The 27903-nt window shown below is 39.7% G+C and overlaps 2 protein-coding genes across 8 annotated transcripts; one reads left to right on the top strand and one right to left on the bottom strand.

Annotated features, from left to right (window-relative positions):
- Positions 1-10: 10 nt before the first annotated feature.
- LOC115780621 (uncharacterized) lies at positions 11-14457 on the bottom strand. 7 transcript variants are annotated; one of them, XM_030729908.1, is made up of 9 exons: positions 14318-14457; positions 13994-14140; positions 8377-8525; positions 8042-8178; positions 7724-7790; positions 1741-2667; positions 1324-1473; positions 1109-1201; positions 22-736 (listed from the first exon to the last, which is right to left on the bottom strand). In XM_030729908.1, the coding sequence occupies exons 6-9, from the start codon at positions 2323-2325 to the stop codon at positions 686-688; spliced, it is 879 nt and encodes a 292-aa protein (XP_030585768.1). In that variant the 5' UTR covers positions 2326-2667; positions 7724-7790; positions 8042-8178; positions 8377-8525; positions 13994-14140; positions 14318-14457; the 3' UTR covers positions 22-685. The 7 variants fall into 7 exon arrangements, 6 of the variants coding, with proteins under 6 accessions (XP_030585768.1, XP_030585766.1, XP_030585763.1 ...); XM_030729906.1 differs by having other exon boundaries at positions 7724-7812; positions 14245-14378; XM_030729903.1 differs by having other exon boundaries at positions 14245-14378.
- On the top strand, positions 14348-27363 carry LOC115780622 (retinol dehydrogenase 11). The gene is made up of 6 exons (XM_030729910.1): positions 14348-14533; positions 22418-22657; positions 24964-25053; positions 25189-25377; positions 26089-26198; positions 26597-27363. The coding sequence occupies exons 1-6, from the start codon at positions 14377-14379 to the stop codon at positions 26774-26776; spliced, it is 966 nt and encodes a 321-aa protein (XP_030585770.1). The 5' UTR covers positions 14348-14376; the 3' UTR covers positions 26777-27363.
- The last annotated feature ends 540 nt before the right edge of the window (positions 27364-27903 follow it).

The raw sequence follows: 27903 nt of genomic DNA, 5'->3' as shown, positions 1-27903 counted from the left end.
TTGTCAACAGGTTCCACATAAATGAATTTCATACAACCAACATATTTTGTTATTTCCTTTATTCACTAATATTCATTTAACATTTTGCTGCCACTTGGTCTAAAATATAACCCTTAGCAGACATTAGGGTGCAGCGGTTCGACACCAACAGTTGTAAACAGCATTTATGCATTCCAACAATAGAACAGGCTTTGTACAGGCAGTTCTCTTTTTTCTAACAACATAATAATCTAACCATATCAACCATAACAACACGTTGTCAACTTTCATTTTAATATTGTAGAGGGACTATCTTGAAATGTAATTATGTTATCAAACATGTCAACTTGTGTTGCAGCATTGTTACCCAATATTAACAATTATAAACCACCTTGATGCAGCATAAACAAATGTAACATCCTACAAAACATCCAATTTGCCAATACTATTATATAACAATATAAGAAGCTTGTAGTTCTTTTTTTTTTTTGGAGACAGCATAATGGTCAAACTATAACAACACACATGCTTTAATTTAGTAGTGTGGAAGGGAAAAAAAATTGCATCAACTTTTTCTTTTTACCAGAGCATTCAAATCAATGTTTGGTTCATTCAAACAGTTTGTTCTTGAGCATCTGTACCTTGGGTGAAAGTTTGCCAGCATCCAGTTGAAGGAAGAGCTTTTGAAGTACTTCAAAGAAGTACCTCAGTTCCTTAGGATAACTGAGGTTCTCTCTACAGCCGTACCATCAGTATCCTTTACATAGGGATAGAAAGAAAAGACAATCAATCTATAAAATCACAGATTTTGTAGAATTCCAAAGAACAACTTTTGCCTTTCAGGTTTCCTTTGAATGAAAACAGCATGATACTTCAAAAAGTGCTATTTGTGTAAAAATAAGATAAAGCAGTGCTGAGTGATTCCATCAAAATTTTAGAGTGGTTAGCATGAATCTGTCAACTGAGTTATTTCATCTAATATAGATATCTTAGTGTTGGCAGTCGTTATAAAAGAATGAAGCACTAACGAAGCCACACCCAAGGCACCAACATCAGTGGTCTTGGGAACACCCCCACAGAGATTAAAATTGATTTATTACAGGTAGAAAATAAACTTAAAATTACAAACCAGGTATTCTTTGAAGAGGATGTTCGGGTCTTCGTTGAGGTAGATACAAAGCGCCCTCAGGATGCACCCCCTCCTCTTTTCAATACTTTCATTCTAAAGAGAGAAAAAAACACAAATATTATTCTGACTGTTAACTTGTCAGCATACTTGTCAAAACTGACTAGTCAACATCAGTTTATAATTCCATATTGTTCACTAACAATAGCAAAACATACCTGTGTGATTGGGATCAAACTCCTGCTAATGTTAGTCCCTGCAAAGCCTCCTTTCTTCTTGGAACACTTTGATGAGCTGGGTTGGTCAAGCTGTGCATGGAACTTTGAGACAAGGGGGGCAGTAGTGATCCTCACAAATTCTGCTTCCACCTGAAAACATAATGTCCACAAAACCATAAAACATTTAACATTTAAAACATAAATACTCTCACAAGAATGTACAAAAAAAAAAACAGGCTGTGCTGCAATACAATAGCATTTCCCGTGTTATTTTTACATAAAATGATTAACATTCCCATGTAACTGGAAGCCATAACAACTCTCTCCCCTGACCTCCCTGTCTCTACACTGTCACTATCCATTAAAGCATAATTGAAAAAAATTGTTGACTATAGCTGATTTAAAAGCATTTCATTCCTCTGCCACAGTGAACAGTCCTGGCCATCTGATCTTGAACTCTGCCATCATGGGCTTGTCTCTGACAACCTCCTGCCTTCTGTATGCGAACGTCTTAGCCATCTTTTCTTTGATAACTTTATCATTATGTCTCTTCTTGACCTCAGATAACAACGCCAATCTTTCCCCTTCAAGGCTGTCCTGGGTCTCTCCAGCAGGATAGGGAGGACAAAAATTTACTTCGGCTTTCCTCGGTTTTTTGACATCGTAGGCAGGCTGACATCTATCTGCAGGTTTGTGCTTGAGGGAATTGATGCTCAGTTCTGGGCACCCCAACTTTCTAAGTTTTGTCCTGTAGTTTGCCATCTTATACTTAAGGCTTATTTTCCAGCCGTAGAAACCACTGAAGGATCCCTGTTCTCTCAAACATGGATGTGCTTTGATCAAAGCTTCAGCAACAGATTCAATTTCCAAGTTTGAGGGATATGCCTTGAACTTGATGATTTCCTGAGCCAGACTTTCCAAGATGTCTGATTTAAGTTTATGACCGGGTGTCAGAAGAACTCCATTTGATATGAAGTCCTGGTTTGCACTTCGAAGTTGCATCTCCACGTCATATGAAAACTTTGGAATTTGGAATTCTGTCGGCCAATGTGATGATCGAGGAGATTCTGAATCAGAGGAGAGTATTATTGTGTCAGAAGATGAGAACGGTGCTCTTGTCTTGAATGTCACAAATTTGGTTAAGGTTAACAAACTCGTTGTCAAAGTCACTGTCCATGTACTGGAGTCTAATGTCCCCCTCTATATCAAACTGATGTTTGATCTCATTTGTAAGATCCTCAACAGATGCTGGCAAGCCTGATTCTATGGTCAGTTTTTCAGCATTTTTGGAACCAAGGATAATCCACAGTTTTACTGGTGCAGCCATCATCCAAATGCGTCAGTCTGGAGAAGATGAAAACGCACATATAAAGTAATTAAATATGTATAAATTAAAAGCATTCAAATTAGAAAGAAACCAACTGACTTTGGTCATGTAAACAGGACACTGAAGCAATCCACAGACAGAAGCCAGTGACATAATGATAGTAGCATGGAAAATGAAGTGTGATACTATGGTTAACAGTGCTCAAATTAGTTACTTTAGGTTGGAATAGGTGATATGACATGTTTTTAACCAAATACCTCAATATAGATATTGTGATGGTGGGGATGACTGTGGTGCTTCCACAAAGTATTTATACAACTAGAATTTTGATAATAATCATTTATAACTGTGAATAAAAGCAAATAAATGCTAGTTCAAAAAATACCACTTGAATGTAATGAATGTACCATTTAAACCTCAGAAAAGACAACACTAATGCCATATTCTATATCAACATCCAAAATCCCAGATATCAAGTCTCATATCACAATATCAATATCAAAATTTTGTCCGCCCTACCAGTGACATGGAGTTAGTGCATGCACAGAAACAGGTTAGCAAACAGCCAAGTAGAAAGAGGTGATGGGTTAGTATTAGGTGCACATGCCAGAGAGAATTAGTGTACATTTAGTAAGCTATCAATTAAAGCCATTTACTCACATATTCAACTTTTAATATATGGATATCTTTTAAATGTAACCAGTCGAAGGGGCCCAACAAAGTAGTCATGTAACGGGTACTTCTCTGCCAGTTCGTCATGTGTTAACAGGGACATTGTGCCAGTTGGTTGCAGTTCAAAGGCCTGGTAGTGCTCCCTAAACCAAGCTGAGTACATCTTGAGTATGAAATTCAGCGTATCCTGAAGTACACATATCCTTATTATTTCTCCGAATTCAGGTAGCCCATCAGTAAATCCACAAATGACTATCATTCCCTTTCTATAGTTGATCCCCTTGCAATCTGCACTGTTAGCCATGTTTACTTCTGCCATGTTTGGGTACATCTGCTGAAGAGGTAATGATACATCATCTTTCCGCATCTCAACAGGGACTCTTGATACATTTGATACTTCAACTCCAGGTTTCTGTGGACGTGATGAGTGAAAGTGATACGCAATCACCATCTGGTGTTTTCTTGACTGTGTTAGAGCAACATTCTTGAAACACTTTTTTCCTTGAAAAAAACTGTGTTTGCCCTCAAACCTCATGGTCCACAGCCCAACTAGAGGACCAAAACATCGGGTCATGTGAGGGTAATGCTCTAAGAAGTGATGCTTTGGGAGGAGTTTTTCGTTGGGAAATGCATCTTGATATTTCTGTCTGTGATCAGATATTTTGAACTGAAGATAATCAATTGATTCTTCTGTGTGGATCTGGGAAACAGCAAGTTCCACTATCTCTTTTAAATCCAAAATTATCTCCTACACTGGTTCACCGTCAGGTATAACATCTCCAATCATGAAAGGCAGCAATCTTATGAGGGTCCAATTTTCAGCTGCATTGCCACCTATTGTCTTTCTCCTTAAAAGTTTTTGTGGCACAACATGGGGACGTTTTTTTTTTATCATCTCCTTTGTAGGGGAAGCTGAGAATGACCTTATTTAAAGTGTCCAAAGAGAAGCATTGTTTGGATATCAACACACCTAAGCACTGTGCAAGTTCCACTGGAACTATACCCTCCAACAGATCGTGGAGTACATCAGGTGGATATCCAGTTGTTACATCAAAATGAGACAGATTTTCTGACAGCACACACAGCCTTTTCACTCCAACACAAGGCTTGCCACTTTCCGCTGCATGTTTGACATGTTCTTTGTGTTCGTCTTTGGATCTAAGATGAAACTCACCTGACAGAACCTGCTTGGTCTGAAAATCATTGGACCGCCCTGTGCAAAATCCACAAACATACTCTCCACAAAAACTTTCCACAAAGTCCGCAATCCCATGGGCACCCAGCTTGTCTGCAGCTACACATTGTACTGTGCCTTTAATATTTTTTCCAATCTGTGGGACAAACACGCCATGCTCTTCCAAAACAACCAGATCACGCAAAAGAGGTTCAAGCACTTTTCCATATCTGTATTCCTTGATGTAGTTACTTTTACACAGTACTGCCAAGTAGATGGATGACAAAGATGAGTGCTGGCCTGGAGGTAAGTTGCTCAAAATCCAGTACATAGCGCAAAGTTTATGCTTCTTCCTGGAAGTGCCCAGAGGGTTACACACTTCAAACTCATCAATATAAAGTGTCACACTTATTCTCAATTCTCCTGAAGATAGGAACTCAGTTTTTTTGAAAAACTCTCCATTCTGAAAGGACTTGTATTCGTGTTGTGCAGTTTCATTTTGGTGAGAACTGTAATTTTCTACTACATCATCAATTACACTATCTTTGCTAAGGAGCTGCTGCAATGACTGCAATAATGGTACATATTGGTAGGTATGGTTTCGCTCCTTATCCAAAACATATTCAACTGGTTCAACAACTTGGAACTTGTCTCTGAAGTACTGTTTCCGCTTAAAAGCAGTGCCAAGTGGGCCCTGATCTCCAATTGCTTTGGTCAAGGGATTAGCAAGACAGAAGGCAGAGGCCAATTCCTCAGTTTCTTTTGCATCAAGAGCAAGATTATGCTTTGTACAAAAATCTGAAACAATGGTATTTAATGTAGTCTGGGATGCAGAACTCATTAGAAAGTGCAAGTCCTGTAAAAGCTCATCGACTGCATTACTAGGAACATGGAGTATGTTTTCCAGCTTAAGCAATACTGCTGCAAGTTTCTCTTCTATCATTTTCTCAAGATTTTCTGAGCAGTCTCTCTGAAAACTAGACTGCAATTCAGGCTGGGCTTCTTCTGATTCGTCATCGTCTCTATGTTCACCTGAAACACTTGAGCTTTCAAAACTGTCTTTTTCTGTAACTATTCCAGGTTTAAAGTCACTGTAAGAATAACCAAGGTGCTTTCGATTTTTATGTGATTTAAATGTCCCATAAATATTTGTCCTAAATGTACAACCCTTGAACATGCAGGGGACTGTTTCATTGGCTTTGAGATGCAAATTTATATGAGTGAAATACTCCTTTTCAGAGGAAACTTCAGAGAACCCACAAACATGACAGCTGAATGTTGCCGATGTCAATGTTTGCCGGGATGTTTCTCTAGTGTGAACTCTACACAAATGTGACCTGAGCGCATTCCATGACTTAGATGTATATGGACAACTACTATATGGACAAGGATAAGGGTGCCTGCGCCCATAATGTGGATGTTTTAATCTGTAATGTTTAAGCAACTGGCCTCTAGTTGAGGTCTTTGAACTGCAACCTTTACACTGCCACATTCAAATCTGGAAGGGGAGGAGGGCAAAAAACAAACGAAAAACCCACAAAGAATGTATTGGTAAAGGAAACTCAATTTATAGAATGGTTTTAAGAAAGAAAAGTCTGACTGTTAACATACCACGGGCAAGCTCAGCAGTGCCGTCTACACCAGAGGTCCCCAACCCCCGGGCCGTGGACCGGTACCGGGCCGTGGGACATTTGGTACCGGGCCGCACATAAAGAATAAATAACTTAAATTATTTCCGTTTTACTTATTATCTGCGCCTAAACTATATTTTATTTTGAAAAATGGGCGGATTCGCTCCGTTACTTCCCTCCATGACTTCCTCTTGACGTGTCAAGACGTTTCTGCTCACATGATACGTCACCGCTAAAATTAAACCCAGAAGCTTCAGGCCTGTCTAACGAAATCGGTTGGTTGACCTACATAACGCTTCTTTAAATTTTTGAGTGCTCAACAAGAGTAGAAAAGCGCTATGTAAGAACTAGTCCATTTACCATTTTTATTTATCAACACCGGGGATAGCAGTGAGGTAGACCCAGCCATCAAACTGACTCTCCAGCGCTTGACACCGCGGCTCTGCAGCCACGCTCCATGTGAAATCGGCCGAACCCAGTCAAACCAGAAGCCAGCAAAAATGAGTATCAGAGAAACAAGCTCAGGGGGCTTACACTGATTCAGTGTTATGGTGAGTTGTATTTTTCATGCGCTTTATACAGTAAAAATCACCTAAGTCGAAGTCGCACAAATCGGGTTTTCGCTCTAGTTGGATGGCATCTGCAGGTCCTGATTTTTCCTAACATTAATTCCAATAAAATCATCACATAAATCCGTCGGATATTCACCTACCTCGGATGAAAAATCTGGTCCCATTGTAATAAATTTCCAGTTAAATGTGATCGCATAAACTGGATGAGTTTAGCGCTAAAACCCTCCTCAGCTCCTGTCCGCCCACTTCCATGCATCGGCTCGTTCGTGCACAACTACACACACACTAACAACGCCTGGAAATTGTTTTAGTGTTTATATCAGTTCATTTCACCGGGGACAATCGTGGCAAGTGTAAGCTACAAACTTGCACTTACGAGTAAAATTTCAGATTATAAAATTTGCAGAAGCAAATTCATAGATGAAGCAGAAGCCATTGCAGCGAAATTCGATAATAGACCCCAAACTGGGCCATTTGAATCCGACTGAGGTGATTTCTACTGTATTTGTTTTTGCGGTGTATCTTATTTTGAAGGCATGTTTTACCATGGCTCTAACAGCTGACCAGGGAGCGCTGTGGGCAGAGAGCCTGTTATTCATGTTGAGGCGGGATGTTACGAGAACGCTGCTGATAGAGTTGCATACGAATACAAAGTGGATTCCCGTTTTTTATTATTATACGTAGAAAATATCACACTTGGTTATATCATTTATTTTGACGTATTTATTCGCCACACCTTAAAAGCCGGTCCGTGGAAATATTTTCTAACACTAAACCGGTCCGCGGCTCAAAAAAGGTTGGGGACCACTGGTCTACACCACATCAATGAGTTAGGAAACAGCTGTCACACCCAGGATCTGAAATTCATCACGTTTAAAGGATCCATAAATTAATGTAATACAAAATTAAACACACATTCAGAATGAGGGCAAGAAAATTAATCTGTCACCTGATAAATGTTTCTTAAAATAAAAATTCTGGCAATTCAATTCACAGTAATTAAAGTAGCTCGTTGTGATCATACCTGTTATACAGTGCAATGAGCAGGCAGGTGGAAGCAAGAATCAGGACTCACTCAATCAAATCAGGACCTGAAAAATTGCAACAGGATTACTACAAAAAGAGAGAAAGAGAAAAAAATATATAAACAGGTTCACAGATTAATCATTAGTGTGCTATGTACAGGGTCCTACAACAGATATTTCCTTTAAATCTACTTGTTCGCTGCTCTCTAAAACACAAATACTTTGGAAATATAGAAGTGTTGTATCACAAACACAAAATTTAATCTTGGTCAATATGAAATTACTACAACAGGTATGAATGAAAAATGTCCTCTTACCTCTCTCAAGTCGGAAAATGAATACCGTTAGCACTTAGCAACTTCACCGCATGCTTAACCACCAAAAAAGCAGCGAAAAAGAGATAGAGTTTGCACATGCGTAGTCTGAAGCACTTCAATCCTCTTCTTACTGCCACCTTCCAGGTGTAGCAAGTATTGCAATCATAATTCATTTTAATTAAATGGTTTGTGATTAACCAGCACGTAATTATTTTGTACTCACAACGAAAGACAAAATTACATGGACTTTATTAGAAAAAAATATTTCAACTTAACAAAGACATGTATTTTAAGTAAACTGAAAACATCAAAATAACATAAAGTGCACAACCCACCTATTTCACTTTTTTGAGTGTGGGAAGGCAGCAATAACTTAAATAACTTTTCATAACCAAGGTCTGCAAAAGAGCATCTCTGAACACGCAATACGTCAAACCTTGAAGCAGGTGGGCTGCAGCACCAGAAGATCACACCAAGTGCCACACTGTAAAAAAAGTACGTAAAAATGACAGTGGAAAACTGTGAAATGGCAACAGTAATAGACTGGAAAATCAAAAACAGTGTATTTCTGTAGCAGAAACATGTGATTACCGTAAATCCAAAAACAATACATAACTGTAATTTTCACTTTGATAATATGTTGAAATCACACATTTTCACTGTGAAAATCTTTCTCCTGCACTGCAAAAAAAGTCTGTAAAAATAACAATGGAAAAGTGTGAAATGGCAACAGTAATAGACCGTAAAATCGAAAAGGGTGTATCTCTGTAGCAGAAACATTTAATCACCATAAATCAAGAACCAAGATATAACTGTCAAAATATGCTGAAATCACACATTTTTACTGTGAAAATCTTTCTTTTCTGTAAAATTTCTATAAAAATGACACACTCATACCATAAAAATAATTTCTGTCTGAATTATACATATTGCTGAATCGTACATTTAAATGTATTTCCCAGGTTGACTGAAATTTAATCAGGAACTATTTGAAATAATAGTTTGTTTTTTCAGAAAAGGAAATGCAAAACATTGTATTGTTTTATTGTGTTTTATCTGTGTATCAACTGCGTCTGAACTGTAAACTGAATGACTGGATTTAGATTTCATCATACAAATTTTCTTTTCATGCACCTCGTGAGTGGTCCCAAAATATTCAGCTTATTGCAGAGTAACCTGCTAATATAAAATGAGACTGAGGGAGATACATGCATGTGTCACAGACAGTATCCAATCAGCGGCTGCAGACTGAGCCATGACTGAGCAGTTACACTCAGAGGTTAGCACCTTTTCTGCCCTCTCTGTGGGATAAAAGACATTACTACACGATGGTAGATCATCCTGCCCCAGGGTTTACTCCAGTTTTGTGTCAACCTTGCAACAACTAGTTATGTCACCACGGTAAGGTAAGTTACCTTAACAGTACTGATACCATTAGCAGCAGTGAAGACCTGAGCCAGCATTGTAGAGGTAAAGCCAGAGTTAACTTTAACCAGTATCACCTAAGGAAATGTTCAGCTGTAATTTTGGGGGAAGTTGTTTAAGACATTGAAATGTTGTGTTCCTCACTGCAAACTTAATCAAAATGAACTGTTTATTTAGGTGCATTCGCTGACATGTAGATAAGGACAAATTTAAGGCTAATTTTTACCAGAGTTATATTCAGGGTTAAAGTGGACCAGAGCATCTTCAGTTAGTGAGTAATCAATCTGAAAGGCAGTTTGGTACTTAATACTGTACAGAGGTCAATTTTGTCTCTTTTCCATGGATTCTGTCATCAGGCACTGAGCACAAAAACATCAGCATGCTGGTGGGTTTCAAAAACGGCAGGTTTGATTCTTGTGAAGGAGTCGCTTGCATGACTCATCTAGTGACATCACTGCCTGGCCAATCAGTGGCATGCAGCCTGTTGATGCCATATTTTCTACATTTTCAATCAACTTGGCGCACCTGGAACCGCGGCCAAGTAGGTACTAAAAAAGTATGTGGTAGCACCTCCTGGTCCACACTCCAGTCCAGTGGGTGGCAGTAATGCACCTATAAGCTGGTTTGCCCACTGCCATTAAAACCACAAGATAAAGGTACTAGCGCCCATAGATATACGTCTATGCTAGCGCCTAATGGAATACCCTAAAAACTAAGCCAAGCTGAGTCTAGCTGAGCTGAGTAGGTACTAGTGGAAAAGCGGCACACTCTGATATCTCCATGCTGACAGCATGGAGATATCAGCTCTGTAACTAGAGCTCTGCTAGCATTATAGAAGGTGAGCAGCATAAACAGAGTGTTTGTAATTGGCAGGTGATTTGAAATGTTTCAAACTGCTCGACAAACTGTGCAGTTTGGACCATAGTGTGTCTGTGAGCTAAAATGTAATAAGTGTTATTCAAAGGTTGCATGGAAATACCACGCAGTTTAGTGCAGGCTAAAGTAGTTAATTTGAAGTATTGTGGTGACATGTACGGTGATGCAGTATGTTGGACTAGTGCAGAGCAGGCTGTGGTGTTAATGGCCAATGTTAGCAGGCATCAGTTTAAATTTAAGGACTGGACTGGTACTTAATGCCTGAGTGTTTGAGCTGATCTGTCTGCTTACACCTTGTTGAATTCAGTTATATCCAAAAAGAGCAATAAACCAAAGTGCAGCAGCAGATGTCAGCTGATCAGTGTGTAAAATTCTTCCCATGCTGCATCACTGCTACACCAGATATTAGGTTTACCCAATCTGCCAAACTCATGTTAACCCCAGGACATAGTGTAGGGGTGGCCAACTCCAGGCCTCGAGAGCCAGTGTCCTGCAGGTTTTAGATGTGTCCATGATCCAACACACCTGAATCAAATGGCTGAATTACCTCCTCAGTATGCAGTCAAGTTCTCCAGAGTCCTATTTGAGTTGGCCACCCCTGACATAGTGTATCTGCTCCTGTTAATGTTTGTCTTTTAAATGGTTATAGTTAAAGATTTTTAAATTATTTTGTTTATTTTATTTTTATCATTTCTTTATTTATGCTTTCTGTCTTTCATTTTATTTGTATTTTTGTGGCATGCCTACTTCATTGAGCAGTGTCAGTAGACAGACGGGAAACGCAGCAGAGAGAGGGGATGATCTGCAGCAAAAGGCCCAAACTGGAATCAAACCTTGGCCAGCGTGACATGTGGTGCATGTAGTACCAGGTGAGACCCAACTGTTTATGGATTTGAGTGTGAAATGTATTAGAATGTAATTTTCTACATGTGCAGTGAGCAGAGTGACAGTGTCGATACCTCTCTAACTTAGGAGGAATTTGGTCCTGTCAGTCCTATCTTCTGACCTGCCAGTGGTTCAGATGGACTTAATCAACTACTTTGCTGTCCTACCAATCTACCTGTCTGATCAGAAACCAGTCTTGTCAAGGGTAAATAGAGGTAAGTGGTTGGACAGTTCAGTGTGTGTTGACTGAAAATTTGTTTAATTCATTTGTGTAAGAACTATAATATTATCATTCTTATTATTACTGCTTTATTTTATTTTGTTATTCTGGCTGCAGAGAGGATCCTGCAATTCCACAGCAAACACCTGATGACTAACCAGGGTACTCAAGCAGAACTGGTGACACTACAATTACATACTTTTCCCAAAGAATGTCTAAATGCAAAAACTATTTATATTTCAACAATGTCTTTGTTTGTAATGGGCTTTATATGTTATTTTCTCTGTAATTAACCACGGGCAGTTGGTTGTAAAATCTTAGCCACTGGTGTTCTATTTTTTTCTGGGTGAAGTTCTGGCAACAACAGCTGCCCCTGTTTGAATGTAATGTTGATTTTTACAATTAAATACTGTTATGTATCACACAGTTGTATTCTGTTTTTCGACTGTAATTAGGTTTAAGGTATATCATTTGTATTTGGAATTGTTTATCATAAATGGTTTTAAATTGTCACCATATTTTATACAGTAAAATATAGGCAACCATAGCGGCCAGTATTTTACCATGAACCCAGCTTACGGTATTATGCATTGAACCCGGTTTACAGTATTTTACTGTGAACCTGGTTTACGGTATTTTACTGTAAACCCGGTTTACGGTATTTTACCGTGGACCCGTCTATGGCATTGTACTGTGGACCTGTTTACGGTATTTTACTCTGATCCCTTTCACGGCTTTGTACCCTGGACCCGTTTACGGTATTTTTCCTTGCACCCGTTTACAACAATGTACCCTGAATCTTTTTATGGTGTTTTACCATGAACCCGTTTACGGTAAAATACTGGCAGCTGTGGTTGCCGGTACTTTACCGTGAATCTGTTTACGGTAGAATACTGGCAGCTGTGGTTGCCGGTACTTTTCCGTGAACCTGGTTACGGTAAAATACTGGCAGCTGTGGTTGCCGGTACTTTACCGTGAATCTGTTTACAGTATTTACCGTAGAGCAGTTTACAGTTAAGTACTGGCAACCACAGCTGCCAGTATTTTACCGTAAATTCAACGGATTTTTTTTTTTACAGTGCACTTTTGTCAGCTAGAACAGGAAACTGAGTCTACAGATTGCACAGGCCCACCAAAACTGGACAACAGAAGATTGGAAAAATCTCAGAAATATTTGCAGCACCTTGTTGAATCAACACCATGAAGAATTAAAGCAGTTCAAAAAGGTAAATCCTTGAACCGGGTCCAACCCGCACCTACTTATGTGTACCTAATGAAGTGGCTGGTATATTTTCAAAAAGTGTCAAAAGTTGGTACTTTTTACATACACTATACTGCCAAAAGTATTCACTCCTCTGCCTTCACATGGATATGAACGTGAGTAATATCCCATTCTTAATCATAGAGTTTAATATGATGTCAGCTCAGTCTTTGCAGCTGTAACAGCTTCAACTCTTCTGGGAAAACTTTCCACAAGGTTTATGAGTGTTTTTATAGGAATCTTTTTACACTAATACATTGTTTTAACAAATTCTCATAATTTTATTATTATTATTATTATTGTTGTTGTTGTTGTTACTGTTGTTAAACTCCATTCTACACACCTAATAATCACCTAAGCTCAACACACCTAATGCCCCCCTAAACCTGACCACATCACCTATGGCACTTACTGTGACGTCAAGGGAAAAGACTGGGGAAAAGTACTAAGACCCGTGTCATACCGTCCTCTGTCATGCAAGGTATGACGGAGGGCTGAGTGAGGCAGAAAGGATTTTCCTGAGAACTGTTGAAATGGAGTGATACCTACTGCTGTCAGTAAATGAGGCGGAGAAGGACCAAACATTACAGCAAGAAAGTGAGAACTCAGAGGAGGAAATACCAGCTTTTGAGGAGCAGGAGAAGGGGCAAAATAAAGATTCATTATGAATAAAAAGTATTGTGTAAGCTAAAGCTCTGGAGTTGTGGGATTTCTGAACTGCCATACAAGAGACGGGCCTGTGAGGGGAATTATCTTTCCATCGTCTCAGGGTAAAAGAATTGTGTGAGTGAATTCAACTGAAAAGGTTTTTATTTCACCTTCCAGACATCGTAATGCCTAAAACCGTCAGAGCCCTATATTAAACAATATTTATACGTACTTATGGATGGTGGGTGCCGTCACACCGTCCCTGCTCAGGCTCTTCAAAAGCTGATAGGTTTCCACTTTCACCTTCCTGCTCTAATGTCTGCGCTTCCACCATCTAATCCCCTGACAGCAGACTCCTGAACAATTTTGATTAAATACCTTTCTGCCTCACCCTCTGCCCTTTGCTTCCTGAACTATAGACATAGGCTGAAAATGTGAGTAAGCCCGGGTGTCTATTAATAATTACACTGAATAAAAGTTTCATTTTGGAAGGGGTAAAATTACTGTACATTTCTGAAATACTACTAAATCAAAGACTCTCAAATTGGAGAAACAATTATGTTTTTAGCAGCAGACTCTGAAAACATCTTATCACTTAACCTCTCTTGTGGCTATAAAATGTGAAAACTGCAATTACCCTCAAAGTCCAAGTGCTCTGTTAGCCCAACCCCCACGAATGTGACATCAACAGAAAGCTCAGGATGTGAGCAATTATATCCATATGTTTTTCCCTCTTGTTCTTTTCTTGTTCTTTTCCTCTTCAAACTGGTGATTTCACCACTTCCTGTGAAGGGATCCAACAAATCAATGAACACGTCCGTCTGGACAAATCCAGATGGTTTATATATAGAAAAATCTAGATGAACAGGTTGTCTGATTAAATCTCACTGCTGGACTGACGAGATCTAGCCGCTGAGTCGCAGTGCGCATTTTCCTGCTTTCACTAATTCCCAGAGCTTACGGTATCAGAAGGGAAGACGATCCATTTCTTTGTCGCAAAATTCAACTCTTGATAGGAAGATGACTTGGTTGGATTTCTTTTGTCACCCTCTCTGGGTTGTTTCCACGGCGCTGCTGGCTGCTGTGGTGCGCTTGCAGCGGAGACCCCGCTGGGATCCACGGACATGTGACGTGCGCCTGACAGGGAAGACCGCAATAGTGACGGGGGCCAATACAGGTTGGTGGAATAATAAGCTGTTTAATGCAGCAGTTTGTTACTAACATTTTGGCCTACTAGCCCTGTGGCCTACTGCAATATTGAAGATCGTTCTTGTGGAATTTGAGACTGACTTTGTGCATGTTGCGTTTAAGCTGTTTAGGGGGAAGGGGGTTACCCTGATGAAGCCCTGCAAATATTACTTACTTTGTCAATCAATTTATTCCCAATGATGTCACGTCATTGTTTTTTATTTCTGCTTTTATTAGTACCTTTTAAAAATACAAATGTTTTGGGGCCCCACGGGACCCCAGTCAAAAGTACCTGATTCTGCCTGTGGAGTTTTAATAAATGCAATTATTAATTCAGTTAATCTTTACTATGGGTCTCAATTTAAAGTATCGTATGGTATCTAGGTTTAGGAGCACTCTGTCAGTAATTTTAAAGAAGAAATACTCCATTTCTGTATTCATCATCTGGATGGGGAACTTCCCAAATTGGAAGCCATCAGAACTGAGACAGCTGCATCATGCTCTGGTCATGCCACATGTGACCAGGAGAACTGATACTACTACATTACTACCTGAGCAGCAATGTGGAGTGAGGGAAAGCACGATCTGGAGCAGACCCAGTAATTAATTCTTGGGATACACAAGGGTAGTCTATGAATGTTAAATATGTCAGGATAAGGATTCAATTGTATCTTGAGGCACTTTGTTACTAGGAGCCAATTTCTTTAGTTAAATCTACCAAAAAATGTCAACAATAACAGTTTGTATATAGTACAATATGAATCCCAAAGGCGTCGAAAATCAGACTGCAACCATTCCAGTCTGAAACACTGTGTGTGTGTGTGTGTGTGTGTGTGTGTGTGTGTGTGTGTGTGTGTGTGTGTGTGTGTGTGTGTGTGTGTGTGTGTGTGTGCTTAAACCCCCATCTTCTCTCCTCTGAGGACTTAAAACATGCTTATCAATTGTGGGGTAATAAGAGAGTACACAGGAACGGAAGTGCTGAAGAGGTAATTGCTTATTAATAGGACCTGGGCATTAAGTGTTCCAAACAGCTGGAGCAGCTTTATTCTGAATTTCTGGTCACACAGCGACCCAAAGATAAGCTATAGTATGTTACTGTAAGCTACTGTGACCACAGAAAAGGAGGTAGAACACTGAGCTCAGTACAGTGAAGGTAATAATACTGCACTGTCAGACAACCAGTCAGGCACATTTTGAAAGACTCTGTATTTCAATTGGTTTTTGGTACTTTGATGATGATAGCAGGCTCTAAATCAAAATGATGATTTTTGATTTATTACCGGCCTGTCCAGGATGTACCCCGCCACTCGCCCTATGGCAACCAAGATATGTTCCAGTTCTGTTGTTTTGGGGTTTCTTTTTTTTGTTTGTTTTTAATAAATCTTCTCAAGCATGTGCGCAGCATATGTGGTACAAATATGAACCTGCTGGAAAATTACTCCAGATGAGGCAGGCATGAAGCAGACTGAAGAACAGGATGTATTCGAAGGTGTTATGAAACAAAGTTTGCCAGTTTGAAGAATCTGACATTTAAGAGTCTTCCTTGTTTATGTTATTTGTTTTTTTCGTTCTCTTGCTATGTTATTCCATATTTATTCTCAAGGCAGCCTCATACCAAAAGATTGCCAGTGACAACATGGGTGTTTCCACATTTGCAACTCGAGTGCTCCTCGTGAGGTAGTATGCAGAGTGACAAAATTTGCATTTGGAGGAGATTTTGAACCAGGAGTCTTGGGTTTGTATACCATACAGAAATGACCAAATCTGTTTCTTTTGGGTTTTTTTTTTTTTTTTAAGAGAGAACTGTGTTTCAGACACAGCTTGATTAGGTTAAAAAGCCACAACTACTTGATTAGTTGTAGGCAAAGGCAATAATTTGGGTTCACAATGTTCACAATGTAACCACATGTTAGCGAGAAACGTTATCATCTGCTGTGAGTTTCACCTCTTCGAGTAGTGTTTTCCTCTTTTTATTTTTAACTAGGAACATCCATAACAGACTGAAATGACACAAAAAATATTTAGGTCAATGCCAGGATAGGAGCTGAACTCTCTAAAAGCTAAGGAAAGCTTCATATGAGTACACAACCACATAACGATAACAAGACTCTGACAAGATACAAGGAGAAGACTGAGACAATAAATACACAGAGTGATAATCAGGGAACAGGCAACAGGTGGGGAGCACAGCTGAACATAATCACAAAACGAGACAAGAGACTGACAAAGTAAAACAGGAAACAACAGACCATAGAGACAGGAATGTAGACTTGACAACACTGGGAGGCGGGCACATGAATGAATATAAACTTAAGGTTACTGAGAACTTAAGAGTACAGAAGTAGAACACATGAAACAATAAAACAAATCAGTGAACATAAAGGCAAACTCACTAACTCGAAGTCCATTAAACACAAAAACACTAGGTTGCAGACTTCGGACCATGACAGGCAGGAACATCACAGTGATGCACAGTGATACAGTAAATCTGATAGATTTACTGTAAAGTTTGAGAAAGAATTTTTACATCAGCACCACAACTTAATCTTTAGGAGCAGAATCTCAGCTTGTTAGCTCAGTGAGAATGAACAAGACACCAAAGTCAGGGACTTTTAAAGCCAACATAAATAACAAAACAAACTGCCTGCCAAGGTTAGACTGAGCAGGAAAAACACGAGTGCAAAAACTGGTATGAGAGGCAATATTTTTCCTGGACCAGCAAGTGTAATTTTTAACTTGAATAAAACAAATGTTCAAGTTTTTAACTGGCAGGTTATACTATCTGTTAAAACTGTTAAGAGCATTTTGGTTTTTCAGTTTAGTGATGCTTTCATTTCTTTCTTTTTTTTAGTCTTCTCATTCAAAGGTTTAGTAAAAGCTTCTGACTGAGCTGCAGTATTGATGTCTGTAACTTGTTTGGGTATCATTATGTGAGGATGGAATAAGATAAAATGTATTGGTTTCATTTACTGGAGAATGTCTGTACTTAAATAGTACAGTACCACCTCTGCAGAATTGGCAGGTTCACCAATGGTGCCCTGTGCTTTTCACAGATGAGAGCAGGTTCACCCTGTGCACATGTGACAGATGTGAAAGGGTTTTGAGAACCCATGGAGAACGTTATGCTGCCTGTAACATTGTTCAGCATGACCAGTTTGGTGGTGGATCAGTTATGGTCTGGGGAGGCATCATGGAGGGACACACAGACCTCTACAAGCTAGGCAACGGCACCCTGACTGCCATTTGGTATCGGAATGAAATCCTTGGAACCACTGTCAGACCCTACGCTGGTGCAGTGGGTCCTGGGTTTCTCCTGGTGCACGATAATGCCCGATCATGTGCTGAGAGTATGCATTAGTTCCTGGAGGATGAAGGAACTGATTCCACTGACTGGCCCCTATGCTTGCCTGACCCAAATCAAACAGAATACCCCTGGGACATTAAGTTTTGTTCCATCCGATATCACCAAGTTGCATCTCAGCCTGTCCAGGAGCTCAGTGATGCCCTGGTCCAGATCTGAGAGGAGATCCCCCAGGACACCATCCGGCTGTTGTGGCTGTGTATGGTTCTTCCACATTGTACTGAGGCCCCTGTTTGTTTCCTCAGACTTCAATAATCCAAGCCAATAGACAAAACCTAACAAGAGTCAATAGCAGAATAAGCTGTTTGGCATTGGGAGAGAAGATATGGCAATTTTTTTTTTTTTTTTATCATTGGCACAACCCACATACTCAACTCTACTGCTCAATCCACAAATGCATTTTTCTTACAAATGTGGCATCATTTAAGGGGAAATAAACAGGCTTTCTAACAGTATAAGATTTATTGCCAATAAGCATTGCTGCATTAAATTTCTTTCCAATTTTATTTAAAAAGGGACCATGTACAATATTAACATAAATGTTGCCATTTGATGCATTGTACCAGAGTTAACTTAAAGTTAATTTACATCTGCAGTCAGGTTACAGGCAGGTTACATACAAAAATCACAACAATAGAATATCACATAAAAATATCTCCAAACCCATGACCACACACACCCATATAAATACACACAAAAGCAAAAAAATAAATAAATTTTAAAAGAAAACAAAGGAAAAAAACATCAGTGTTTACAAGTCTGTGAATCTTTCAACAAATATTTCAGTCTGTTTTTAAAACTGTTGATAGAGCTACAATTGTTAATGATATCAGGCAGAGTATTCCATTGAGTTGAGACTTTCAAGGCAAATGCTGATTGTCCAAAAGCAGAATAACGAAAGGGCATAACACAATCTTTAGTTGAAGATATCCTTGTAGATTTTATGGATTCTCTTGGGCAAAAGTTAATAAAATGAAGCAAACCATTTAAAATCCTAAACACCAAGCACATATTAGAAAATAATTTTAAAAATTTCAGATCTCGTTAAATGATGCCTCTCCAGAATCTTAAAGTGATATTATTGCACAGATTTTTAGATTTTGCTTATAAAGAGACTCCAGTGGTTTAATAACTATTTCCCCAGCTTGTCCCCAACATGTTATACAGTATGACATATGGGAAAAGATCATGGCATGCATGAAGGTCTCTCCCTCTACTATGGAACCAGCTCCCAGTTTGGATTTGGGAGACAGACATCCTCTCTATTGTGGCTTAAACTTTTCTTTTAGTGTACCTTTTGTCCTGTCTCTCTCCTCTCTTCTCTTTCCACTCACTCCCAGCCAGTCACAGCAGATGGCTGCCCCTTCCTGAGCCCGGTTCTGCCAAAGGTTCCTTCCTTTTAAAAGGGAGCTTATGTATTCCACTGTTGCCAAGTGCTTGCTCATAGAGCAGGGGTATTCCTGCTACATTTTTCTATGGGCCAAATTGTCATGAGGCTACTAGCCAGTGGGCCACACATTTCTCGGGACACTTACTCTTGTGCATACTTATTGGTCCAGTTGTCGTTAAATTTTCTATTTTCGCTGTCCACCTTACATCTCTTCTCTTTTGAATGCAACATGTTTTCATCAGAAACTACTGTCTGGCCTCCCGCCTACTCCTCAGCAAGGAAAGTAGCTACTGGATGTCCTAAAAGTCGCTTTATGACATCATCGCCTAATTGGTTATTTGCAATTAGTTGCAATTTAGTTGCAGTTCGAGGCTGTAGGAGAGAGGAATAATATCTTTGGAGAGACAAAAAGTAAAGAAAAAACACCCTAAATATGTTTAGAACTACTAGGGCTGGGGAATATGGACCAAAATAATATCTCGATATTTTTTACGTGAATGGTGATATACGAAATATATCTTGATATTTTTTTCTTCCCAAAGAAGAAGAGGCACCTCTGAGTCAAAGCTACATGTCCCAAATGTCACACAGACACTTTTATTAACATTCAGCTGTAGGTGTACAAGAGAAATTGCTCAAAAATAAACCACTGGCATTTAAATAATAATGCTCCCCAAATAAATTAATGCTTTTTTCTCCATAACAAAAGACTCGCAACTGTGCTATTAAAATGTAAAAAGAAAAGATACAGAGCGAAAATTGCAAAAGGCTGACTGATTCTTTAAAAACCCAGTCTGCAGTGAAGCAGACTTCACCAAAGTGCTTCCTCCTGTGTAAATGGTAAATGGTAAATGAACTAGCTCTTATATAGCGCTTTTCTACTCAGTATGAGCACTCAAAGCGCTATTACAACATTACAACAGATAACAACAGATTACAACAGATAACAAAATATGTAAACAGACTGAATGAACAAACTTCCATCCTTCAGTCAGCAGGATTTATAAACCCATAGACACAAATGCTGACATATAACAAAAACGCCCCCAACCCAGGTGGAAGGGCTGAGCAGAGCCGTACAAACTCAGACTCAAAGCCTGGTGGACCTGAGCCGCAAGATTAGCGGGCTCGCAGGCGAGAGGGGTTAGATCAGGAGATATAGTTCGGTTCTGCACAGTGAGGACGGCAATCAACGAATTTGGAATATTGGATTTTTGAATGGTTTCCCAGTAAGACTGAAGGCTGTTGGAAAAACAAGCAGCCTGTTCCAAAACAACATTTGTTATCAGGAATTCGGCTCCCCTGCCGGCCTTGGGTTGGCAACCATATCTCTCTCCAGGGCTCTGTGTGCGGCTGCTCTTCCCCCCACTCCGCGTTGTGATTTGTGAAGCTGGGTCTGGTGTACCACGGCCGCTGATGAAATTCCACCACTATCAGCGAACTGTTTTGGCTGGATCCTGGCATCTGGCTCCGCAATGCCCCCACCTCTCGTCTCCGTCTGCATTCCCTCCTGACCTGACCTCACCTACCGCCGCTGTCCTAGCTTTACATGTGCAAATGCTTTGCTAAGGTGGTTTTTTTGGACCCTGGTATAGTGCTCTTTTTTGAGCACTGTACCAGATGACTTTTTTTTAACCTAACTTCCCCATGATGTGTTGTTTTCTCCTCCTGCCAAAGGTAGCGCTGCAAGTAGGCTGCATGACCCGAGGACACATATCCCCCCATGTGTGTTGTGTTTTGTGTATTCTTGGATGGTGTTCTGTAACTGCAATTTCCAATGTGTGAACTTGTTCACCCACATGGCAATAAACTTCATTCATTCATTCATTCATTCAACCGCTCAATGCGGCGTCGTATCTGCCGGCTGTATCACGAGGACACGATCAGACTCACTTCCGCTATTAAGGACTTATGGTATATACCAACAGTTCGGTACTCTTGGGGGTCCGAGTAATGCCAAAGCGTCTGAACGGATGCAGTACGAAGGCTGTACGTACACAAAACACGGCGATAGCGCAGGATTTCAGGTTAACAAAAAGCTCTCCAAAAGTCGCCGACATCACTGAGAAAACTCGCTAAATTTGTCGCTAGTTGCTTTAAGGGAAAAAACTAGCTATGGGGTCTGAAAAGCTGCTAACTCTAGCAACAAAGTCGCCAGTAACACTGATAAAATGCAGTTCTTCTTCTTCTTTTTCTTCTTGAGTTTTTATGGCGGTTGGTAATCTATGGTGCATTACCGCCACCACCTGTAAGGACTGTGAACTACATGCTGTGCTTACAGTTTAGTCACAGCTTCTTTTAAAATTTTTATTTAATAATAGAAGTAAATGGGCAGTGGGCCGGTCCAAAATGACTGATGGGCCGGTTCTGGCCCTTGGGCCGCCAGTTGAATACCCCTGTCGTAGAGGATCGTCTGATTGTTGGGGTTCTTTCTAATATTGTAGAGTCTTGACCTTACAATATAAAGCGCCGTGACGTGACTGTTGTTGTGAATTGGCGCTATATAAATAAAAACTGAACTGAATTTCGTTGAATTGCAATGAAAGCCTGACATTAAGCTCTCAAAATCAAATTCCCTATGAGTTGTAGGAGAGGGCATATTTTCCTCTCAGTTCTAAATGTTAAAGCTGTTTTACCCACATTGTAATGGAGAACTGTTTTAGAGATCACATTATTTGATAACATCAGTTAACCTTTGCTCATGGAGCGAGATAAGAACAACAGATAATCAAAGCCTGTAAGTCTAGTCCACACTGGTTCAAATACATGATGCATTTTTTTAGAAGCCTTGTGCCATCATTAATCTGGATATATGTCATAGAAGCACTAATACACTATGTGTAGGAATATATAGGAATATATAAAACATGTCAACGTTTCTGAGCAGTTAGGATATGAAGTCTGCTTTAGCTGCAAGCTCTGTGAAAGACTACTGCCTGGATGAACTCATTACTAACTCATTGATAACATGCAAACTCCCCAAATAAGGAATGAGATTTAAAGACCAAATCAATATTTATGAAGCCTGTAGGTTTTAGGTCATATGCACATCTGCTATTTGATTCATCTGTTATTTGTGCATGTTTTAACAAGTGATGTTTTGCTCTCTTCCACTCTGCTAGGGATTGGAAAGTTCATTGCTCTGGACTTGGCACGTCGTGGGGCCCGGGTTATCTTGGCTTGTCGGAGTGAGACACGGGGGACAGCAGCACTTCATGAAATCAGGGCAAAAACAGGAAACTTAGATGTTTATCTGCATCTGGTAGACCTTTCCTGTATGGACTCTGTCCGGGAATTTGCTGGGAGGATTCTTAAAGAGGAGAAGGCACTCCACATCCTTGTCAACAATGCTGGAGTATCAGGTGATACAATTGTCAAAAGTAGAAATGGATCTTTTTTAAAGCACCGTGGGACACTTTTGTATTACATGAAATTACAGCAAAAGGTGTTTGTTTATATAGGATTTCTAGTCAAACTGTTTTTTCTCTTGAATTTTCCCAGCTCTTGGCCACTTAGCTTAGAGAATCAGTGAATAACAAAAAAATTGAAACAAAATCTCCAAAACCCTTCCTTTTATTAAACATGACATCAGGGATTGCAGAGATGCAAATAGAAGCTGTCTAAACAAATGGATCCTTTCCCTTAATGGATACAGAAAGCAACCCATGTCAAAAGCTAAATAACCTAGAGTTTGCATGGCAGACTTTGCAGAGCAGCAGCACAAATATTTACAAGCTCAATTTAAAAAAAGCTGCTTAAAATATAAATTAAAACAGAATGCAATGATTCCATTGGAGTGGAAAAAAATTGATGAATAACAATAAAAACCTACAATCACTCTGAGTGCTCGCAGCCTCACTGCTTGAACCCCAAATATCTGGGAGCTGAGGAAACCAGCTGAATGTTGTCCCATTCTTGTCTGATGTAGGATTCTAGCTGCTCAGCAGACCTGGGTGGTCTCTGTCATATTTTTCATTTCATGATGCTCAAAATGTTTTTCAGTTGGTAAAAGCACTGTTCAGCATCTGGACTCTTCTGCTACGAAACCATGCTGTTTTAATAGATGCAGCATGTGGTTTACCATTGTCTTACCGAAATATGAAAGTCATTTCCTGAAAAACTTGCCTGCATGGGAGCATATGTTGCTCTAAAACCTGTATATACCCCTCAGCATTGATGGTGGCTTTCCAGATGTGCAAGCTGCCAATTTCACAGCCACTGATGCACCTGAGAAATTCTGCCTCTTTAAAATACTCTTTTTATACCCAGTCAAATTATTGATCTGTTGCCAGTTAAATTAATTTTGTCGTGGACAGCAGAAGCTGACCGTGTGGAGCGTAGAGGTTGTAAGGACCCAAATGCAGGGCGAGTGGAGGCAAACAGGGTTTAAACAAAAGGCTGTTTGTTTGAAGCCTGATAGCTGATTTAAAAGAAAATGTATAAACCATAACAGGCCCAAGAACTACAAAATGAAACTCTAGGAAAATCTAGGAAGCACTGGGGGAGAGGGAACCAGGAACAGTGACGGGAATATAAGCAGATGAGCAAAGCGGGAGACAAGTCAGACAGAATGCGAGACTGGCAAAGTAAAGAAGTAAGAAGGCAGGGAAACAGAAATGCAAACTTGACCCCACACGGGGAGACAGACACACTGAGGAAAACAGACACAGTAGACTCCACACAATAGGGAGGAACACTAAGGAAAAAACACAGGGAAGACAACTGGGAACTCAACTAAGAGCGCATAAGGAGAACACATGAAACCATAATCAAACAAACCAAGAATGAACGAGGAAGAAACAAATGCACTAAGGAATATTAAAAAAACAAAAAAACAATATAACATAATGGATCAGTGATAATGAAATCAAATAACTACAAACGTCAATTAAGCTAAGAAACACAGGGTCACAGACAGATTTGCTCCAGCTCTTTATTTTTAGTACTGCTTACTTTTCCATCTTTTTGAGGCGTGTTGCTCCTATCAATGAGCTGACATTTTTCTTGAAATTGTACTTTTTTCTTCAGCTTAAATATTTGATGTTTTCTTTGTTCTGTTGCGAATGAAATATTGATTTGAGATTTGTAAATCATGCTGTTTACACACTTTCCTAACCTTTTTGGAACTGGGTTTGTAAAAGCACAGACACAAACACGCAGCACAGCAATTATAAGACAGCTGTATGCTGTGTGTCACCCTTTTGATTAGAGATAGAAAACGTTTCCATGGAAATTTTTCAATGGGTTTTATAATACAAATTCCTCTTAAATAACAAATAGCTGTGGATGTTTTGTGAGTGGGATGTCTGAAGTGAGATTATTATGTTAGCTGGGATGGGTTTGGTTTTTGTTAGGCTTTTGAGTGCTGATAACAATTTAGAAGATTGTCACAAGAGTTCCAGTGAAAGTTGCAAAAGACAAGTTCAACTCTTTGAATCAACTTGAGAGCTTTCTCCTGTTTAATTTGTGATGGAATGATGGGAACAGGCCTTACCTGACCTTGAAACTCCTTGTCAGTCAGTTGAAAATGGGGGATTATGTGTAAAATGGCTGTAATTCCCAACAATTAATGCGGTACTTAAAATAAAGCTGAGAGTCTGCTTTATGATTTCTAAAAGCCACTTTTAAATCCCTTGTAATTCTTGTGATTTGGCTCTTTATCAATCAGGTTTACCAAAGGAGATAACCAAAGATGGGTTTGAGGCATCTTTTGCTACTAACCACCTGGGACCATTTCTTCTCACCAACCTGCTACTGGGTAAGACTTTGTGCTCCATTTAACTCAGCAGGTACACTGTATTGAGGAAACTAAATCCCAAACATCTGTCGTCTTTGGTGTCTCTCCTTCTTATCTCTTCCTTCCTTGGCCTTACATGTTTAATTTTCTTTCCAGACCTGATGAAGAGTTCATCTCCATCCCGCATCGTCACCGTCAGCTCGGTCAACCACAAGAAGGGTGAAGTGGACTTTTCTCATTTTCATGGCGATAACCTCGTCTATTGGATGGATCAAGTCTACAACCACACGAAGCTGCACAACATCATCTGTACCAACGAACTCGCGCGCAGGATAAAGGAGACAGGTAGGCTACAGGCAAGCGAGTACTATGATTAGAGTTCATCAGTTTAGCTACTGCATGGTTGGGACAGTGCTGATGAAAATAAATGATAACTTAAATATGAAGCCATAACTAAAGAAGGCTGATGATCTTATTCGTATTTTTAACATGCTTTTTTTAAAAAGTGTCATTTTCAAGAGTACTTCACCAGTTTAGCTTTGCCTTGTATAAAATCGTAAAACTTACTGTGAATTTTTTTTTATCTTGCTGTGTGATCAAAACCTGACATCTGCATTACCCACAATGCACCTTGTTTTGGGTGTTATCCTTGGAGCAGCAAATGTAGCCAGAAGCCACTAGCCAAACATAGATATAAAATACACGGAAATCTCTGTATTTTAAATTGCAGATTTGTGATTTTAAAATAAGCAATGGGGGGGGGGGGGGGGGGGGTGTTAATAAAACATGTTTGTCTCAATTTTGTTTTATTTACAAAATCACCTTTAATGGCAATCACCTTTCACAGTGCATTCCCGGGTTTCCTGCTCCCCTTAAATTTTCTATTTTTGAGTCATCCTGAAAGTCCAGAAATCTTTATCAGTCTGTAGAGGTTACACAGTGACTTGGTGGGTGGCACTTCTGCTTTGAGTGCTCTAGTAGAGTAGAAGAGTGCTATATAAGAACCAGTTCATTTACCATTTACTTGTGTATGTTTCTGTCATTATCTACACATAGGTGTAACTGCAAATTCTGTCCACCCCGGTGTTGTGATGACAGAAGTACTGAGACACTATCCGCGTTGGATCCGTTGGTCTTTTAACCTCATTGGGTTTTTCTTTTTCAAGGTAAGTATATCGAAACAGGCAACCAAACCAAAATAAGATACAAAATCTAGACTATTTTGATGACGGTTGGTTGCTAAAACCAGAATAACAAGTTCAAGCTCATCTGTGGTTAAGTAGAATATGAATGTAACTAAAAATGAACTTGTATTTAGTAGCTGTTTACTTGAACTCTGGATATGAGGTTTCAGTTTAAATAAAAGAGGGAATCATTAGTCTGAAAAACCCAGATAAACCTATCAAACAGAGAGCAAACACTTTAGGAGTAACCAATGGCATGCTCTACTAAGCACAAAATAGGGCAGAGATTACCAGTTTTCCAGTTACTTATTTGCAGCTGTAGAAAGGTTCATTGACTGTCCGTTCATGTTTTCCCTCCACCTTCCTCATCTCCCTTTCAGTCTCCAGAAGAGGGTGCAGTGAGCCCAATCTATTGTGCTGTCGCAGAGGAGCTAGAGGGTGTAAATGGGAAGTATTTCGATAGCGACTGCTCCCTGGTTCTTCCTGCCCCTTTAGCTCGTGACGCTGCCCTTGCAGTCAAGGACTTTGAAGTCTGTGAGAGACTGACATCAAAGCTCTGAAGCCAGAAGAGGGGGCAAAGTCCACATTCATTCACGCTGCACTATTGCGTACATGTAATTATGATACAATGAAGTTTGTTTTTTTGCAATTTTTCCCTAAGTAATCTGCACTGACATTTTTATATCATTTTTATAATAACTTTTATCTAACAATGACCACTCAGTGCATTTCTGTCTTTTTAAGGAACATTTACTGAAATAATAAAGATGTGTCTGTTTTCCTTGGATTCATTGTTAAATAACTTAATGGTAAAAAGGATTTTTTTTTTTTTCAGAGTAAGCATTATGTCAGTGTAACTGTCATTCTGGAAACTGGAAAGTGTTGTGACTTTCCTTGAGGCATGAGTGAAATGAGTTTCTCCTGGGAAAGATGCTGACACCCTGTGGCCAACAAGCTGCAGATGCTGGAATGAGTGACACAATTGCTTCCTTTTATTGATTGATTCAGTAAAACACAATAAAATATTAAAGCATTCCATGCTTTTTGACAAATTTTATACACCGTTCATCCCCTCGTACCATCGGCCTTGTTACTCAGCTGCAGAGATAGACAGTGAGAGAACATTATGATTAATAAAGACTTGCATGTGTGTATTAAGCTTCTTTAGATAATAAAAGATGCAAGGCCATATTGTGGCTTTTTCAAGAATGTGTCTTATCACAGTGTCTTGCACCTATTCAAATACCTTCCTGACGCTCCTGTGTTATTTCATGGATGATCTCTTCAAGCACCGGAGTCACACGATCCAGCTGTTTGGGTGAAAGACGAACAGCAATCTCCATTGTTTGCTTCTGGACAGATAATGCACACAAGTGTTAATTCTTTGCTGCGAATGACAAAAGCTGTTTTGAAGTGAATGGACTGAAAACATTACACTAGTTGTAAAGGCAGTGTGTGTGTTTGTCTGTGTGTGTGTGTGGGTGCACGCTCACAGGATTTCCATCATGCTCCATCTGAGGAACCTGTTGGACGGTGATTTCTTCAAACTGAGTATCCTGCGATCGAGGCCGCATGTCCTTCTTCCCTTCTCGCTCCTGCAGCACAGGCACATGCGCACAAAAATGAAAGAGAAAACTATAAAAGAGACAACCCCCATTCTTTGATTTTCATTAAAAAGGATGTGTGA

This window comes from Archocentrus centrarchus, chromosome 5 (genome assembly GCF_007364275.1).
Source record: "Archocentrus centrarchus isolate MPI-CPG fArcCen1 chromosome 5, fArcCen1, whole genome shotgun sequence".
NCBI classification, from domain to species: Eukaryota; Metazoa; Chordata; class Actinopteri; order Cichliformes; family Cichlidae; genus Archocentrus; species Archocentrus centrarchus.
The sequence above is the reverse complement of the archived record's forward strand: the minus strand, read 5'-3'. Positions and strand labels throughout refer to the sequence as shown.

Coding starts and splice junctions, on each gene's coding strand:
- LOC115780622 (XM_030729910.1), top strand. CDS start 14,377: ATGACTTGGTTGGATTTCTTTTGTCACCCTCTCTGGGTTGTTTCCACG. Junction 14,534..22,417: donor AGTGACGGGGGCCAATACAG/GTTGGTGGAATA, acceptor CCACTCTGCTAG/GGATTGGAAAGTTCATTGCT. Junction 22,658..24,963: donor CAACAATGCTGGAGTATCAG/GTGATACAATTG, acceptor TTTATCAATCAG/GTTTACCAAAGGAGATAACC.
- LOC115780621 (XM_030729908.1), bottom strand. CDS start 2,325: ATGCAACTTCGAAGTGCAAACCAGGACTTCATATCAAATGGAGTTCTT. Junction 1,474..1,740: donor GACTGTTCACTGTGGCAGAG/GAATGAAATGCT, acceptor TTATGTTTTCAG/GTGGAAGCAGAATTTGTGAG. Junction 737..1,108: donor TCCTCTTCAAAGAATACCTG/GTTTGTAATTTT, acceptor CCCTATGTAAAG/GATACTGATGGTACGGCTGT.